This window comes from Lissotriton vulgaris, chromosome 6 (assembly GCF_964263255.1).
Source record: "Lissotriton vulgaris chromosome 6, aLisVul1.2, whole genome shotgun sequence".
NCBI lineage: Eukaryota > Metazoa > Chordata > Amphibia > Caudata > Salamandridae > Lissotriton > Lissotriton vulgaris.
Genome location: NC_141694.1, coordinates 1,004,406,629 through 1,004,424,772, shown reverse-complemented (window position 1 = coordinate 1,004,424,772; position 18,144 = coordinate 1,004,406,629). Strand labels below are relative to the sequence as shown.

Sequence of the window (18,144 nt, the reverse complement as noted above, 5' to 3'; positions counted from 1 at the left end):
GGGCAGGGGGCAGTCGGTGATCCGGAGTGGATGGTGTTCATCGCACGGGCTGTGTCTTCGGTGGTCACCGTGGTCCAGGTGCGGAGGGTGGCGGTGGGGTGCGTTGGTTCGACGGTTGGGTGCGCGGATGGTACGCCAAAGCTGTTGTGGATGTCGGCAATCTTGCGGTGGAAGAATGAGGCGAGGGAGTTGCAGAGATCTTGTGAAGGGGTGATGTTGATGTTGCCGCTGCTGGGGTTGGAGAACTCCTTGACAATGCTGAAGAGTTCCTTGCTGTCGTGGGCGTTGTTGTCCAGTCGATCCTTTAGTGATTTCTTCTTGGTGGTGCGGATGAGCTGGTGGTGCTTGCGGGTCGCGTGTTTGAGGGCGGTCATGTTGTCAGTGGTCCGGTCGTGGAGCCAGGCTTTCTCGAGGGTGCGGCAGGTCTTCTTGGAGTCCTTGAGTTCGTCGGTGAACCAGGGGGCCTTCTTGCTTCTGGGTTTGCTGGGAGGGTTCTTCAGTGGTGCGAGGTCGTCGGCGCAGGCGGTCAGCCACTGCGTGAAGTTGCGGGCTGCTTCGTTGGAGTCCGGTGTGCTAGCCGGTGGGTTTTGGCTGAGGGAGGTGGTGAGCTGGTCGGCGGTGATCTTGCTCCAGCTTCTGTGAGGGATCTGTTGCGGGTGGTGGTGGATGGTGGTTTTTCTGAAGCTGAAGTGGACGCAGCTGTGGTCGGTCCAGTGAAGTCCGGTGGAGTGGCTGAAGGCGATGTGTGGAAACCCCTCCAGGTTGGTACGCATCAACATTATTAAAATGAACATCTTACCGCGGGTTCTATACCTATTTCAAGCACTGCCACCCTGATCCCACAGGTTGACATCCAGCGGCTCCAGGGTGATCCGCGGTCTTTCATGTGGAATGGGAAATGGCAGAGCGTAGCACGCTCACTATTGATGCGTCCGCGTGATAGAGGAGGCCTGGCATGCCAAAACCTACAGGAATACTATTGGGCAGCCCACTTGAGATACATCTCCGAGTGGGTCGTGCGGGAGAGTGAGAAGCATTGGTTCCACATAGACCATGCGGTGGCGTGCCGGCCATTGTGTGTCCTTGCTTGGCTCCCTAAATACGCCCGACCTGGAAGTGCGTGTGTCGCGGCACCCGCCAAAGCAGTCCTTAAGATCTGGGATAAAATTGAGGTTAAAAAGGGGCTAACTTCTTTTCCGTCTCAGACACCCCCATCACACTTAATCAGGAATTCTGCCCAGGCCTCCCAACACAGGCATTCATTAGATGGAACGCTGGGGAATGTCAGACGATTTGCGACTTATTTGCAGGGGATAACATTAAAACACTTGATGCATACCAATCCGAATATGCGCTGCCCTGCATTGCGCAACATCAGTACATGCAACTAAGGCACTGGCTCTCTGTCCCGAGATCCGTGCAGCGGCGATGCGCCCCTTCACCCTATTCAAGAAACTGGTGTGGGCCTTTGCGGGCACCCGTGGACTAATCTCTAAAACCTATCAGGTGCTGCAGCACTCTACCCTGATGCGTGCTCATAAATATCAGACTGTCTGTCAAGATGCCACCCCGGGAGGACTCTCTCCCAAACAGTGGGATAAGCTATGGAAGGACATCCTCAAAACGTATCGTAGCCTTGCCTCTTGTGAAACCGCATATAAGCTAATGCGCCAATGGTAATACACGACTTCTCGTCTTGCTACTATTTACCACACAGTCCTCAACCTCTGTTGGCATTGTGGGTAGGAGGAAGGCACTCTATATCACATATGGTGGTCTTGCCAGGTGATAACCCCTTTTGGAAGGAGGCCCTTGGACACATTAAGGGCGTAGTGGGGTACCGGATCCCACATTTGCAACACATGATAATACTAGGTATACGTCCCTCCACACTGGCGGCAATGACCGGGTCGGACTGGGCCCTCATAAGCCACTTACTCCTAGCAGTGCGCCAGCTTATAGCGTGTACATGGAAACCAACCTCGCCCACCTCAGTGGCACAATGGTTTGTCAGTGTGGAACATATTGGAAATGGAGAGACTCTCGCATAATATAATATAACATATACCGAAAAGAAATTTCAATGCATCTGGCAGTCACTGATCTTACTTATTGCTCATTGAGTTCACTTGCTTAAGCCCCCATTCAACTCTTTCCCAACGCTTGAATGGTACTTTCACTCCGCTTCTGCGAATGGTTACGGATGCACTGGACACTGCTCACCCCCCAATCCCCCCTCACTTGTTAGTGCATGGAATACACTAGACGTCCCATGCCACATACCGCGCAGCAGCTTGTACCGCTTCTGTTTAATTGTTGTTACTTGTTTTTCTCTTTTTCCTTAAATGCCACCCTGGCCAAAGGAGCACTCAATCATTCGAACGCATAGTACATCTGACACAGTGGATTAACAAACCCATCAAGGGATGCCTGGGGGCAGATATACCTGTTGGGGTGCGACCACGCTTCTCGACTCCTCATCTTGGTTGCACCATCCTGGGGCCCCTGAACACCGAAATTACATGCCCCGGACTATACTACATAATCACATGCCTTGCTCAGCTAGAAGGCCCTTCTGCAGCTTGTTTAGCCTGCGTGCAATATTTGGCTTTACACTGCCGACCCGAAGTGGTTGTAGGCGACTTGCTGTGTATTCCTTTGCTGATTACTCTGATGACTCTGTCAGTCTATTCGCTGCCGCCCAACCAGGGTTGTAGGCATCACGCTGTGTTCATTGCTTGATTGCCTTTAATAAAGTTTTTTGAAAATGAAAAAAAAATCATGCAGTGCTTATTCTCAGACCTTTGTAGCTACTCCTGCAACGTTTAGCACACAATATGACTGCTTGCAATTAGAATGCTCACGTTTGAATTAGCTTTCACAGATAGACTGCTAATTAAATAATGAGCGATAGTTAGGCTCATGGATGTTTGATGAGCCCCCAGCAATAATTCAGCTAGAATTGGGTCCTGACTGTAGTCTGACTATTACAGTTTTGATTTATCTTAAGCTTTCATGAAGATGTTGATAATTAAAGAATGAAAAACAAAGACGTTCTGCAGAAATATGGCTTTTTGCACTTCATTTTATGAAGAACTACTGTACCACAAATCTTTTATCATTCAAAATTTAAGCTTCTGTTGACATGAATCAAATACAGTATACTTATATTTTTAACCTCAGATGCTGGACTCTATCTCAAAACATTCTGAAAAAGAGACTCAAAAGTGATGGAAATGCAAGGGTCTTTGTTGTTCTTTTTCTTGACAATTAGTAGATTTGCAGCGGCTTTTATGAGAAAAACAAATCGGCTTAGGTGCTGAGCCAGATCCTCGGTGCAAAAATCTATAGTGTGAGCTGTAAATAGAAATCAGAGTGCACTTGTGTATAGTAACAGATCTGACGGCCAAAGTCTTGGCCAAACTATAAAGAACGAGGTAGGAAGTGAATTGGTAAGTCGCTGTATTAATCATCAAAGCATATCAGTTATAGAGTTTGGGCCATTCACTAGACTTCGTCTTCCCACAATGTACAAGATATCCTTAATTTGAATATTTACAAAAACAGTTTTTAGATTCTAAAGTTATCCTATAGCTTCGACAATGAGCACAGAATTAGATAGTTGTTATAGACCTGTTAAAGCGATCACCAAGAATTGTTGAAAATGTTGGTCAGAGAGAGTAGCCAGATGATGAGCGCACTTGAGGATCTGTAAGACTTCAGGACAACAGAACGGTACTCCCAGAGAAACAATCTCCACATCTTGGGAATACCTGATGGGGGGCATAGGGCTCCCATAAAAAAAGGTTTCTGCAATGATGGCTGTATACACTGACCCCTGCAGAATACATTTCTCTCTGTTTCGTTTATTGCATGTACTCCCTCTAGTGCCACCTATTTACTTGACAACCTCTTTCATGTCGGAGAAAGAGACTATGCCAAGCTAGTGCAGAAGCTGCAGAGTTCATTTGCTGAGATGAAGAGGATGAGGGCAGTGTAGCCAAATTGAAAGTGATTTCTTAACTAAAAAAATGTCTTTTGAACACCAAGTTCTGTGCTACTAGACAGCAGAACACAGAGCCCTCATTGGGATATCCCAGCAGTCACATGTAAGAAAATCTGCCCCGGAAAGCAAGGGAGCCATAAAAAAGAAGAGGCTCAACTAGAGAGAGGGAGGGAACGACCAGGGCTAGGACTTGAATGGTCTTTGAAGAGAGCCTGATTGCTGGAAGGTAGCCAGAGGCTGTTCTGGTCAAGAAATGCAGACAACTGACAATGCTTTAAATTCGTATGGTCGAAGTATAGGACACCAGGACCAAGGAGCCTGACATGGTGCATCATGCTAAACCACCTGCCCCGCAGGATGTGGCGAGAAAAGGACCTGACACCCCACTCCTATTCTATACGAACATGGTTGATCATTTGGGCACCAGCTGCAGGGGCAATGAGTACTTGGTCCTGAAGATTTTTATTTAAAGAACCTGCCTTGAAGGGATACCATATAGGATTTTCATTGTAGATTGAACAGGACAGTTATTTTTTTGAGGTGGGAAACAATAGATGCTTCACGCTTTAGGACCATAGGCAATTGGAGGTTTTTCATGTGGTAGTTTATGGTTGGGCGAGACTTGGGGGACAGGGATCATTGAGTAACTGTTTTTCAATGGCTAATTTACTGTGCCTTCTTTGCTAATTTTTGGCGGCTACAGGTAGTGCAGAGAGAATGGGGCTGCTGGAGGTGGGTGTACTTCATTTGAGGGGGGGGGGGCGGATTGCACTGGGCGGCTGGAATGGAGAGTACCAAGATAATTCTTTATAGGACAGTGAGGTGGGGAGATCTCACTGGGAGGGTCCTTATCTGAGAAGTAAATGAATTTGAGGACTAAAATTGAGTTGTCTCTCAAATACTGGAAACTCAAATGCTGTACCTAATGCTCCTCCAAGAGACACGCATGTTGGGGAGAGCAAATCTTACAATCTAAGGCTTTATTAGAACAGTACAGTTGCTTCCTAGCAGACAGATGTACTTTGACTGGAATAGAAACCCATCTTTAGTCTGAATGCACATTGCTGGAAAATATGATTCTTAATAGCATAAAAAATGTTGATCTTGAATTAATGTAACCTGAGGAAATAGTATGGATACAAAAGGTGACTGAAAACAAATAAAGGATTAAGAATTGAAAGTAAAAAAAAATGGCCCACCACCAATAGCACGTAAAGTGCATTTCTTGTAGAGGATTGTGCCCATCTGATCACATGGATGTAGTCACTGTGTGCAAGTGTGCCACTCGCTGAAGTGGGTAGACCACTTGCCCTCATGATGTATGCAGTTGTGGGCAGACGCAAAATGTGAATGACTTTTGAACGAACCAGTGGATGAAGAGAGCTGATCCTAAAGCCATATGTGTATGTATATATGTACCACATTTTTTATTTGGTATTTTTTATTTAGTGAGTTAGGTAATACTGACTAGCTATCTTTCTGTCAGACTTAATGAAATATAATAAAATTGCTTATCAAGGAATTTATACTTTACACACACAATTTTTCAGATATTTACTCCATAATTCAAAATGAGTCCAATGGGGGGAAACACTTTTACTACTAAACAGGTTCCTAATGGTTAATATTGCAGTAAATAGAAAAAACTGTGTGATTGCTAGTTTTGTTAGAAGTAATTATGATAATATGGACCCGAACATGGAGCAAAATCGAGAAGTGATTAATGGAATGCTTGAATCATCAACAGGTAATTGCTCAAGAGACATTCTAGTCGATCATTTATTTGCTCATTATGCAAAGCCAGACAGTGAGATACCTTATACTAATCAGTTTTGAATCTTGTTCCAAATGGAATGTTTATCTTGGTTGTGTAGGACAGGACTTGGTTACAGGGCCAACGACAGCCCAGGCCTTCCACCCAGAATCTGTGGAAGGTTTGGTGGGTTGGGCCTTTTGGCTGTAGATTTGATCCTTTGCAAAGAGTAGGGTGTGCTTTGAAGTCCTGTTTATAACATTCCAAGTAAGTCAAAGTTTAAGTGGATTGCCATAGATAATAGGGTCAAATGTACTGCACAGTGTCTACATAGAAAAGTCTGCTGTGGAATGTTTTACCTGTTAAACTGTAAGCAGTGTTTCATATTAGTGTTAATACATTTTTATATGTTTATGTGGCATTTCTTATTTAACACTCCAGTGCATGTCCTCCTCCTTTCTTTCTCTCCCCTCTCTATCTTCACTCCCAGCTGCCTCAGTTACCCTAGGCATCACTGTCTCTCAATTGCTCTGTCTCCCTCCGTTCCCAATTCTCTCCGTCACAGACTCCCCTCTGACTCTTGTGACAATGAATCCTATAGGGCTTGATGTCTCTCTCTACCCCCCACCCCCTCTTTCTCTCTGCTGCTGTCTTTCCTCCCCTCCAGTGCTGGAGTTTCCTAATGCTCTAGAATTACATGGCAAGTTTTGGCGAAGCTAATAGCAGCTGGAACCCATCTTGGACCATTTTGTACTCTGGTAGCCATCTTTGAACAAAATATCAATAATAATTTGCATAATTTATTACAGCTCTTCAGGATGGCCCTCACATTGTGTTTACAAGTAATGAGGCAGTCATCTTGGAAGTATACAGAATAATATTCCCAGATGGCCATAATGGCCATTCACTGCTGTTGGCTCTTTGCCAGTACTTATGCTGATGTTCTGACGGCATTGGCAAAACTAATACCAGCAGCTTTGGCAAAGCGAGACCAATTAGCTTTTCCAGTGCTTGTTAGATTTTATATTTTAACTACAATGTTGGTTTACCTCTAGTTTCCTGATATACTATTCATACATATTACGGAGACAGTCACATTTATGGTAGTTAGTCCTTAAAAAGTTATGATTGCTAATAGCCTTGGCTATATGTATCTAATTTGTGCAAAACTTAACAAGAAAGGTACACACACACAATTTTCTAAAACTGGCAAATGTATGCATTAGGATGGCAGTGGATCCAAGTAGCTTATGGATTGATGTAACTTTGTCCTATGATTTTTGAGCAAGTTATAAAAATAAGGTTTAAGACTATCTTGTTGGAAGAGTTCCTTGAAATAGTTCACAAAATGAAATATCAGTCTGAGCTAGGAATCTAAATTGAATGGGGCTGATGTCTTGTTGACCTGTTTGCTGGTTCAAAAACTCACTTGTGTGTGTCGGAAAAACTAACAAAGCTTTGCAGTGTTCAGTAAATCAATAAAACGTGTCACAACAGCCTTTGTATTTAAAAGTATGAGTAGGTATGTGGATGCAACATTGGAAAATTCAGGTAGTGCTGACATTAAATAGAAACTATACAATTCTTGTCAGATACTGGTGGAATTGAAATAATTAAGATTTGTACATTGAAGGAAACGGGGAGTTAGGGTACAGTTAATTGTCTTCTTTTCAATGTTGTTACTTGTTTACTCTTGTAGCCGAAGATGCCTTCTTGTCTGCCATCATCAACTATACAAACAGTTCCACCGTCCACTTTAAGTTGTCACCAACCTATGTGTTGTACATGACGTGTCGTTATGTACTGTCTAACCAATACAGACCAGACATCAGCCCTGCGGAGCGCACCCACAAGGTCATTGCAATAGTTAATAAGATGGTCAGCATGATGGAAGGGGTTATTCAGGTATGTTACGGTTATCTCTACCTTTTAAAATAGTTATAGCACTTGCTAAAGCTCCTGTTATTTTGCACAGAGAATAATTTTCTGATAGATAAAATAGTCTAATTTAAATCTGCTAGTTGTAGATGGATGTCATTAATATTTATCTCTGCTATAGCATGAAAGCATACAGTAACCTGATTCTGCATGCATATATGCTTTCAACTGTAACACAGACTATACTTTTGTGATTTGATCAGCTCTTTTGTATAAGCACTAGTCTTACAATTCTACAAACATATGTGAGTATGATCTAATGTAAGTTCAGCCCTCTGTTTCAATAAACAACCCCCTGTTGTGTTTTGCACTGCTCTTTTGTTGATGTGACTACAGTGTTCTTAAAAACGGATTAAATGATAAGGGCCTCATGCTCTGTTCGATCTCAAACCAGAAATGTTCACATTGAACAAAGTCTGGTTTACAATGGGGGGTGGAATTTGCTATGCGACCTTTGTGTTAATAGGACACACTGCAAGTTACCCATTCACATGGGGCTCAAACAACCTGCCTAGTGGTTATTAGGCAGGTTGCATTTTGCAGCTCCCTGTGAATTGCTGGAAGATAGGGATGATTTACTGCGGTGGACAGCAGACCACCACCCCTTCATTTGCTCTCCAAAACAGCAAACATTTTTTAAAGCAACACGTCTCCCTTAGTTAAACAGGTTCTGGTTAAGGACTAAATAAGGGCATGGACAAGATGGTGAGATGAGAGGATGTGGTTTTACTTCAGCTTGTATCCGGTCCCATGTGTTCCTGAGCATCCAAAGTCTATCTAGCCTGTGCAGAGGCTTGAATTTGTGGAAGGTGCCATGGATGATGACAGGGGCGACCTAAACTTCAGGGGAAAGGTGATGTTTTGCACTCACTGAGTTAGTAGAAATTAGATGGTGCGAGATCGAACTGCTGTGCGGCCAAGGTGACAGCAGCATTCTGTCTGTGACAGTAGAGGTCTCCTGGGTTTGGTCTGAAGAATACAGAGTGGCAAGTCTCTTTAAATGTTAGAGGGCTCAACTCACAGGTGAAAAGTGGGGCAGTATGGAAGGCCATGCTGGCGTCACATCTGGATTCAAAGTTTGTTTGCAGGAAACACATTTAATGAAACGTGAGCAGAACTGTATGAAATACAACACATTTGCTGAGGCTTCCTGCCCCTCTGCATATCCCAAAAAAATGGAGGTAGTAATGTTTTAATATTTAAAGGGAAATCTCTCTGCGCTGTTGTCAGAAATCAAATCTGTTGAGGAACTAATATTACAGATTATGTGGGGTTCTCCGGCTCGGTAACCAACGACGTTTGCTAAGATCTACTCTTCCAATACTGTCCAAGACACTTTTGGACTGGGCTTCTTGGCAGCACTTGCTAAAGAGGTGAGGTTGTATGCACAGAGTCTGGTATAGTGATTGAGACCGGTCATGCGGATGAAGGTGTCACTCTGGGGACATTTGGAGGCAGCTTTATTAGTAATAGGATCACACTTTCTTTCCCTGTGACCATCAGACCTACTCCTGCATGAATATATATATGATAGAGTTGAGCTTGTGCTTCTTCATGTGGGACATTTCTCCTATATAGCTGGGAATAAAGTGGGAATGCATCTGGCATACCAACTAATAGACGATAGAGGCGTATGTTAAAGAAATTAAGGAGACTCATTTTAAGAACGGGGAGAAAAAAGGAGGAATGTATTAAATAATACTTCTCTTTATGTGATTGGAGAGACTTCCTCCAGAAAAGCTTAGTAAATATTGAAGATCCTAAACCCATGGTGTGGTAGATGGAGAAATTCTAGAGACCAGTTTCGGAGGAAGAGGTGCAGATAGTAATCAGAACCCTTAGGTTTTGCAGCGTGAATCTTTTTCTGGATTCACATGCCGGGCATCATTCCGCCATCTAGAGGTTGGGTCCGGAATAGTCTTAGTTTTTTTCTTCTTCGTTTTGGGCGTTGTCGACAACCATTTGGTGCCAGGTATGTCCCCTGTTTGACGTCAGACAGCACCCTGGAGGTTGTTGTGCATGGTGGCCATCTTCAGATTCTTTTTTCCACTGTTGGGTCTGGAAGCAAGAAGGGATGCTCCAAAGTTTTCGGTAAAAAACCAGAAAAGATAAAAGTCGATATTTCGAGTGGAAAATTAACATCGACCGTTGACATCTCAACCGAAGAGCAAAGCTCAACTCCGAGAACGACACCCCTAATACCGAAGACATCAAGAGCCGACAAATGGCGAGGTAGGGGCCATGGAAAATACCCGTTTCAAATTATGCCCCGAGTGCCACCACGAATTCGCACAACATGATCCACACGACATGTGCAACCTCTGCATACCCAAAGACCATAAGGATAGACGGTGAAGCCTGCGCAGTGTTCCAGCTGGAAACTCTCAGGACACGCTGAAAGCAAAGAGAGGCCCACTATGCAAATTTTTCCATGGCATCGCAAAAACCTTCCATGACGGACCTGGGCTTTTCCAGTGATGAAGAGGACCAGGGAGTTCCAGCAGAATTGATGCACGAAGGATCGGGCGTCGAAATTCTAGAGGCAGAGTCTGAAAAAAAATCACGCCCATAAAAAGATGGCGATGGATACAGAGAAGACGACGGATAAGGTAAGACACCATACACATCCATTGGAAGCAAAGGACCACAATAAGAAGGCACAGCTTAAGGCAGCCTCTACGCCCCAAAAAAAGGTGATCGAAGGCCAGCCGTGATCCAAAGAACCCCACGGAACCCTAACCAAGGGACGCCGATGAGGAAATTATTGCACAAGGCGGCAAAAACAAGGATCAAACATGAACCCCCGAAGGGAACCGCAATGCCATCAAAACCAGAGGCAAGCACAAACAAGAAAAGAAAATCTCTGGTCTCTGACGCCGAGAGAGCACTTGAAGTCAACAAGAAAAGGAAATGGCGACAATCCTCCAAAAAAAGGAGTTTGATGCCTCCCCTAAGGAATTCCGAATTTGTAAGATCCCTGTCCCTGAAGCGAACAATGTCCAAGCCAAAGGAGTGGAAAATGCCAAAGGGGAAGAAGAGGAAATTCTCGAGGCACCTCCAACCCCCGAAACTCGCAGTGAAGATATCGAGGCACCAGAAGAGGAGGAAGCCTCTGAAAATTTCGAGGACACATGGAAGGGCCTCTACACTGAAAGCCCAGAGGAGGAGATATGCTGTTATCCCTCAAAGGCATCCCCACCAGATGACATAGCCTTCTACAACTGCCTAGTAAAAAAGACCAGCTGACGTTTTCGAAGTTCCCCTCGAAGAGGAAAAGGGAGACACATGCTTCATTCACACGTCCCTGCCAACAAGGGGACACAATACCTACCAATGCTACTAAGCATCCTGGACTAAGGCAATGAAGCCTTTAAGGAGCCAGCCTCAAGCAAGGGGGTAACACCAAGGGTCGAAAAGAAGTACAAACCCTCTTCCAAGGACCCTAAGTATATCCAGGGAAACACAGTGCCTAACTCCCATCATTGTTACCACGGCCAGGAGAAGAGCAAATGCCCTCGCTAACAGTGGCCCACCCCAGAGAAAGAAAGCGAACATATGGATATGGTAGGCAGAAAAATGGAAAAGGAAGCAGTGATGCAGTGGCGCATCGCAAACTCTAATGCCTGCTGAACAGGTACGCACAACAGCAATGGGATGACATTGAGGAGCTCATCCACAAGCTCCCCGAAGAGGACTAGAAAAGGGCTAATTCTATTGTCCAAGAAGGCAAAAACATTGCTAACTCATGCCTTAAATCAGCGCTCGATGCAGCAGACAGATGTGCACAGCCACCACTCTAACAAGGAATGCCTGGCTTAGAATATCAGGTTTTATGCAGGATGTTCAAACCTCCATCATTAACAGACCATTTACAGAGAAGGCAATTTTTCGAAAAGAAGTGGATGAATCTCTCCAGCAGAATATAAAAGATAATGAAACTGCAAGAGCCATGGGAGCCCTACAACAAAGAACCACCTTCAAAGGAGGAGGGTTTAACAGAAGAAAACCCACAGAAAGAGGAGCCTTCGTTAAAGGACAGCAAATGTCACATCAACAATAGGGTCAGGTAAATGGTCAACAAACGAGCCAGCAAGCAGGATACCTGGGTTGTCAACAACAACCAAAGCAGTCCTTTCAAGGAAGAGGCAGAGGCCAGCCCTCTAGAGGAGGAGTGAGTGGCTCTAATTGACCCTTGCAAAGGAAAAGACCCACACCCAACACCAGTGGGAGGCAGAATATCACAGTACCTACAACAGTGGCGAAAGATCACCACAGACAAGTGGATATTTAATTTGGTAAAATACAGGTATTGCATAGAACTGACAAAAACACCACCAGCAAACCCACCAAAAATAAGGAGGTACCTCAAGTCAGAACACATACAGTTAAGTCCAGAAATTAAAGACCTTCTTCAAAAACAAGCAATAGAATTGGTACCAGAACAGGACATTTTCAAAGGAAACTACTCCCCGTATTTCCTAGTCCCCAAACAGGACCTTTCACTAAGACCAATCCTGGACCTAAGGTTAATAAACAAATTCATCTTGACACCGCATTTCAAAATGACTACACTGCACGAAATAATCCCACAAATTCTAAAAGGAGATTACATGGCAACAATAGATCTCAAGGATGACTATTTACACATCCCCATGAATAACAAGCATTGGAAATATAATAGGGCTCGCATTAGGAAAGTTTGAGCTATTGGTCTAATACATGAATTTTTTAATAGTTCTGTGTTATTTTTGAAAATAGCTAAATTAATAGCTTTGTCATTTACAATGCCAATAGTTATAACTTTCGCAAATGTGACACCTATAGCATTTGTAATGCAACATGTTTTATATTTACGGGACTTAGATGTATTGATATTACAAATAACAATTGCTTTTAATTTTTTAAAATAATTAATACTTAAATAATTTATTTAATTTGTAATGGCAATAGCTTAAACTTTTGTAAATAACTTTTGGGAAGATTATGTTAAGTGTTTTTTATTGTGACGAAAATCCACGAACAGAAGTGAAATTTTAACATCTTTTTGTGATTTGTAATAAAGCTTGAAAGCTTGAAAACAGCTTGAAACATTGAAAGAACATATTTGAACCAGTGATGCTGTGGTGGTGCTGAGTGATGCTGTGGTGGTGCTGAGTGATGCTGTGGTGGTGCTGAGTGATGCTGTGGTGGTGCTGAGTGATGCTGTGGTGGTGCTGATTGATGCTGCTGATTGATGCTGTGGTGGTGCTAAGTGATGCTGTGGTGGTGCTGAGTGATGCTGTGGTGGTGCTGATTGATGCTGCTGATTGATGCTGTAGTGGTGCTAAGTGATGCTGTGGTGGCGCTGAGTGATGCTGTGGTTGCGCTGAGTGATGCTGTGGTTGCGCTGAGTGATGCTGTGGTTGCGCTGAGTGATGCTGTGGTTGCGCTGAGTGATGCTGTTGTTGCGCTGAGTGATGCTGTGGTTGCGCTGAGTGCTGCGGTGGTTGCGCGGAGTGCTGCGGTGGTGGCGCGGAGTGCTGCGGTGGTGGCGCGGAGTGCTGCGGTGGTGGCGCGGAGTGCTGCGGTGGTGGCGCGGAGTGCTGCGGTGGTGGCGCGGAGTGCTGCGGTGGTGGCGCGGAGTGCTGCGGTGGTGGCGCGGAGTGCTGCGGTGGTGGCGCGGAGTGCTGCGGTGGTGGCGCGGAGTGCTGCGGTGGTGGCGCGGAGTGATGCGGTGGTGGCGCGGAGTGCTGCGGTGGTGGCGCGGAGTGCTGCGGTGGTGGCGCGGAGTGCTGCGGTGGTGGCGCGGAGTGCTGCGGTGGTGGCGCGGAGTGCTGCGGTGGTGGCGCGGAGTGCTGCGGTGGTGGCGCGGAGTGCTGCGGTGGTGACGCGGAGTGCTGCGGTGGTGACGCGGAGTGCTGCGGTGGTGACGCGGAGTGCTGCGGTGGTGACGCGGAGTGCTGCGGTGGTGACGCGGAGTGCTGCGGTGGTGACGCGGAGTGCTGCGGTGGTGACGCGGAGTGCTGCGGTGGTGACGCGGAGTGCTGCGGTGGTGACGCGGAGTGCTGCGGTGGTGACGCGGAGTGCTGCGGTGGTGACGCGGAGTGCTGCGGTGGTGACGCGGAGTGCTGCGGTGGTGACGCGGAGTGCTGCGGTGGTGACGCGGAGTGCTGCGGTGGTGACGCGGAGTGCTGCGGTGGTGACGCGGAGTGCTGCGGTGGTGACGCGGAGTGCTGCGGTGGTGACGCGGAGTGCTGCGGTGGTGACGCGGAGTGCTGCGGTGGTGACGCGGAGTGCTGCGGTGGTGACGCGGAGTGCTGCGGTGGTGACGCGGAGTGCTGCGGTGGTGACGCGGAGTGCTGCGGTGGTGACGCGGAGTGCTGCGGTGGTGACGCGGAGTGCTGCGGTGGTGACGCGGAGTGCTGCGGTGGTGACGCGGAGTGCTGCGGTGGTGACGCGGAGTGCTGCGGTGGTGACGCGGAGTGCTGCGGTGGTGACGCGGAGTGCTGCGGTGGTGACGCGGAGTGCTGCGGTGGTGACGCGGAGTGATGAGTGATGACGCTGAGGTGGTGCGGAGGTGGTGCTGAGTGATGCTGTGGTGGTGCTGAGTGGTGCTGTGGTGGTGCTGAGTGCTGCTGTATTGGTGCTGAGTGGGAGATGGGGAGAGGGGAAAAAAGGAGAGCAGGGAGAGGGAGAGGGTAAAGAGCTGGAGAGAGGAGAGAGAGGGGGAGAGAGACGGAGACGGGGAGAGAGGAGAAGGTAGAGAGGGAAAGGGAGAGAGGGTAGTGAGGGAAAGGGAGAGGGAAAAGGAGAGAGGGTAGAGGGAGAGGGAGGGGAAGGGGAAGAAGAAAGGGGGAGGACTAGAGCGAAGGACGGAGGGGAGGGAGAGAGGGGAGGGAGAGAAGAGAGGAGAGCAGGCAGAGGGGGAAATGGGGAGAGGGAGAAAAAGGAGAGCAGGGAGAGGGAGAGAGCAGGGAGAGGGAGAGGGTAAAGAGAGGGAGAGAGGAGAGACGGGGAGAGAGGAGAGAGAGAGGGGGAGAGAGGAGAGAGAGACGGAGACTGGGAGAGAGGAGAGGGAAGAGAAGGAAAGGGAGAGAGGGAAGTGAGGGAAAGGGAGAGAGGGTAGAGGGAGAGAGAGGGAGGGGAAGAAGACAGGGGGAGGACGAGAGCGAAGGACGGAGGGGAGAGAGAGGGGAGGGAGAGAGAGAGGAGAGCAGGCAGAGGGGGAGATGGGGAGAGGGAGACCAAGAAGCGAGTTCCTCCTGCAAACTAGCTTGAAAAGCCAGAGCTCGGGGTATGGTGGGTTGAGTCTGCACGGGCACACCATGCCGAGCAGCTGCAGCCCTTGTCAGGGCGATGTAGTAAAAGTCTGTGGGAATCCTGTAAATATAGTACCTTTTCAATTCCCCTGGGACTGTACTTCATTACATGGTGTTCACAGCAACAAACAATATGAGAGTGGGGGCCAGTGACGGACGGCACGCTGTTCCTTTAAATCCTTTAAAAAAGCTTTTATCAGTACTAGCCTTCAGAATGTCAATCCTAGCAAACCAATTTTGATATTGAAATTACGAATTAATAGCACCCATAGGCAAGCAAAGTCTAAGAATGTATTATCAATGATTGACGGCCAAAAATACAAATAAGCTCTCTTGAAATAATTTCTCAATGTGGCCATCACAATCTGAAAAAAAGATCCCTTTCGCGTGAAAGTAGCACAGCAGATACAAAAATAAGTAGTTTTCTGACAATTTTACTCTACGTGGGGGTATTACAAAGAAAGGTTTCTCAACACCTCCGAGCCAGCTTGCAGTTGTGAATAAGTCCCTGGGTGGATAACCACATTACCGCACTGAATGGAAACGAGCTGGTTCGAACAATCGAGATCTGTTGTGGATGCCATAAGGAGGGGCAGATGGATCAAAGGAACCCAGAGCCCTCCCCAGTGGGCTATTTCCTATCCAATAAAGCGTTGCCATGAAACGAAATGGTAAAGACATTCATTTTGGTAACCAGGATAATGGTTCTGTGAACACAACGAGCTAGAAGAAAAACAGACTACAATAATGGGAAGGGAGAAGCAATATTGAAAGCAAAGGAAAGGAATTTAAGAAAAGAAGAGGAAAACAGGTCAAAAAAGCAGTAGGAGAAATAAGAGAAAGTAACACATGAAGGAAGAAAAAGAATAAAAAGTGTGAAGGTGGAGTGAAAAGAGAACGTTAGCAATCATTGACTTCATAAAGGCCCTTAACACCAAATAAGCGCTGTTCTTTATTTCTGTGTATTTATTTATTATAAAGCGCTGCGAGTCGCTAATAAGTGACATCGCGGTGCTATATAATGTGTTTCTTATGCAAGCCTGTCTTAGACATGCTCCCTTATCACCTTCGGAAAAAAACCAGTCACAATCCAGTTTATACTTCTCTGTGCACCTCTTTGTCTACGTCGAAATGCGCCTTGAGGAGATTCGATGTGAGCAGCAGCTCACCCATCAATTCATTCATTCATTCACAGAAGCAGTCTGATATGAATGAATCAATACGGAGGCAGAGCGCTGAGGGGGAGGCGGGCGCACTTCCTTTCACTGCCCCCCCTTCCCACCTCCCAAAAGGGAATAGGCAGAGAGCCCCCCCCCCCCCCCCCCCCCCCCCCCGGCCCACTCCAGGAGCTGAGCTCCCAGAGCCGAGAACCGCAAAACACAAACCAGAAACGAAACACCCAAAGTATGTCTAAACGCAAACGGGATAAAGTTTGTCGTGTTCCCAGTTGGCTAATGAACTGGGCCGCGTGGAGCAGTCACCCCACCCCCCTCCTCACCCATCTGTGTTATTGGTGAGGCAAGAGAGGGTGGTCTCGATTACGTTTTTCTTTAAAAAAAAAACGAACAGCATCTTCAGCCCCTCCCCCCCTTCCAGCCCTCCGTTAAACATCCAGTTGCAATAACTTTCGGAGTATTACGATAACCTGCGGAATTTGGAACAAATAAGGAAAGGAGAAGGAAGGGAAAAAAGACAAAACGAAGGAAGAAAAAGAAATAAGACGAAAACAAGTACAAAGAAAAAGAAACACATTATTGACATGGCTAAGAAACGTGGTAAAACATTTTATTAACAGAGCACACATTGGACACATATGGAGCACATGTGAAGAAAGAGAGAAGTCTACAACAGCAGAAGAAGGAGAGTCATACATGGCAAAACAGACAAACAAGTTTTAAAAGGAGACAGTGAAACTGAAAGTACGGCCGCCCGGCCGTGAATCATTAGGGGGTGAGAAATGCGCTGGGAGGGCTGCCTTTGATGTGGTAATGCGAGGCAGGCAGGTAGGCGGCTGGTGGCATTGTGTACGCGCTTTTTAGGGCTTGCGCTTGCGCAATGACCTAAAAAGCACATGCACTGCAAGGAATCGCCAGTGGTGGTTAAACTCTGGATAAGCCACAATAGAGCTTCGCCAGCTATGCGCAGAAGCGCATCAGCAGGCGAGCCCTAAAAACCACAGAAAATATCTCCGGTTCCTACACAAGTAAACACACTACCAGTTCAAGGTACTCTTTTTCGGGATAAAATCAGCACCACATATCTTCACCAAGTGCCTAGCCGCATTCGCGGCGCACCTGCGAAAGGATGGATTGTACACCTACCCTTACCTGCATGCCTGGCTTATAAAGGCAGACACAAAACAAACATGTCTCAACCATGTTCAAACGGCAGTCCACATGCTCCATTGATTAGGATTCTCAATACATCACAAGAAATCCTCCACAAAACCAGAAAGGGAAAATACTTTTTGTTAGGTGAAAGACTAAACTCGCAACTCGCACAGGAAAACCCTACCCAAAAAGGGATACACGCGATCAAACCAGAAACCTTCATCTACAGGAAGGGTCAGTCTCTGAAAGTGAGGAGAGTCATGAAGCTCATTGACATGATGGCATCATGCATCCCACTCATTCCTCCTGCCTGACTACATATGTGCCCCATCCATGAATGGCTTGCCAACAACTGGTCACCAGCCAAGGGGAGTTGGGAGGATCTAGTGGTTGTTACGCACAGGCTGCAAGCAGAAATACAATGGTGGGCATCCAACAACATAACTCAAGGGAGACTTTTCAAAAACCCAACTCCTTCTGTGGCAATCACTATAGACACATCCCTCAACGGATGGGGAGCGCACTTTAAACAACTGAAGGTACAAGGTCAGTGGAACAAGCTTGACTCCATAAAACACCTCAATTACTTGGAAATGAAAACAGTATTCCTAGCATTGAAAGCGTTCCAGAAACACATCCGCACAAGGACTGCCTTGATTCAAACGGACAACACCACCACAATGTTCTACCTCAACAAACTAGGAGGTACAAAGTCATTTCCGCTAAGCAAGCTAGCACAACAGATCTGGCAATGGCAATTTCTTAAAGAATCCATCTGTATACAATACATCTACCAGGAGTATATAACACAACAGCAGA

General features: G+C 46.5%; 1 protein-coding gene across 18 annotated transcripts in view; it reads left to right on the top strand.

The window, feature by feature from the left end:
- Positions 1 to 18,144, top strand: part of AFDN (afadin, adherens junction formation factor) — a 2,152,715-nt gene that overhangs the window by 816,764 nt on the left and 1,317,807 nt on the right. For all 18 annotated transcript variants that reach the window (XM_086927064.1, XM_086927054.1, XM_086927053.1 and 15 more), the window contains one exon: positions 7,459 to 7,664. In XM_086927064.1, coding sequence (XP_086783190.1) covers positions 7,459 to 7,664 — 206 coding nt within the window. The remainder of the gene's footprint in view (positions 1 to 7,458; positions 7,665 to 18,144) is intronic.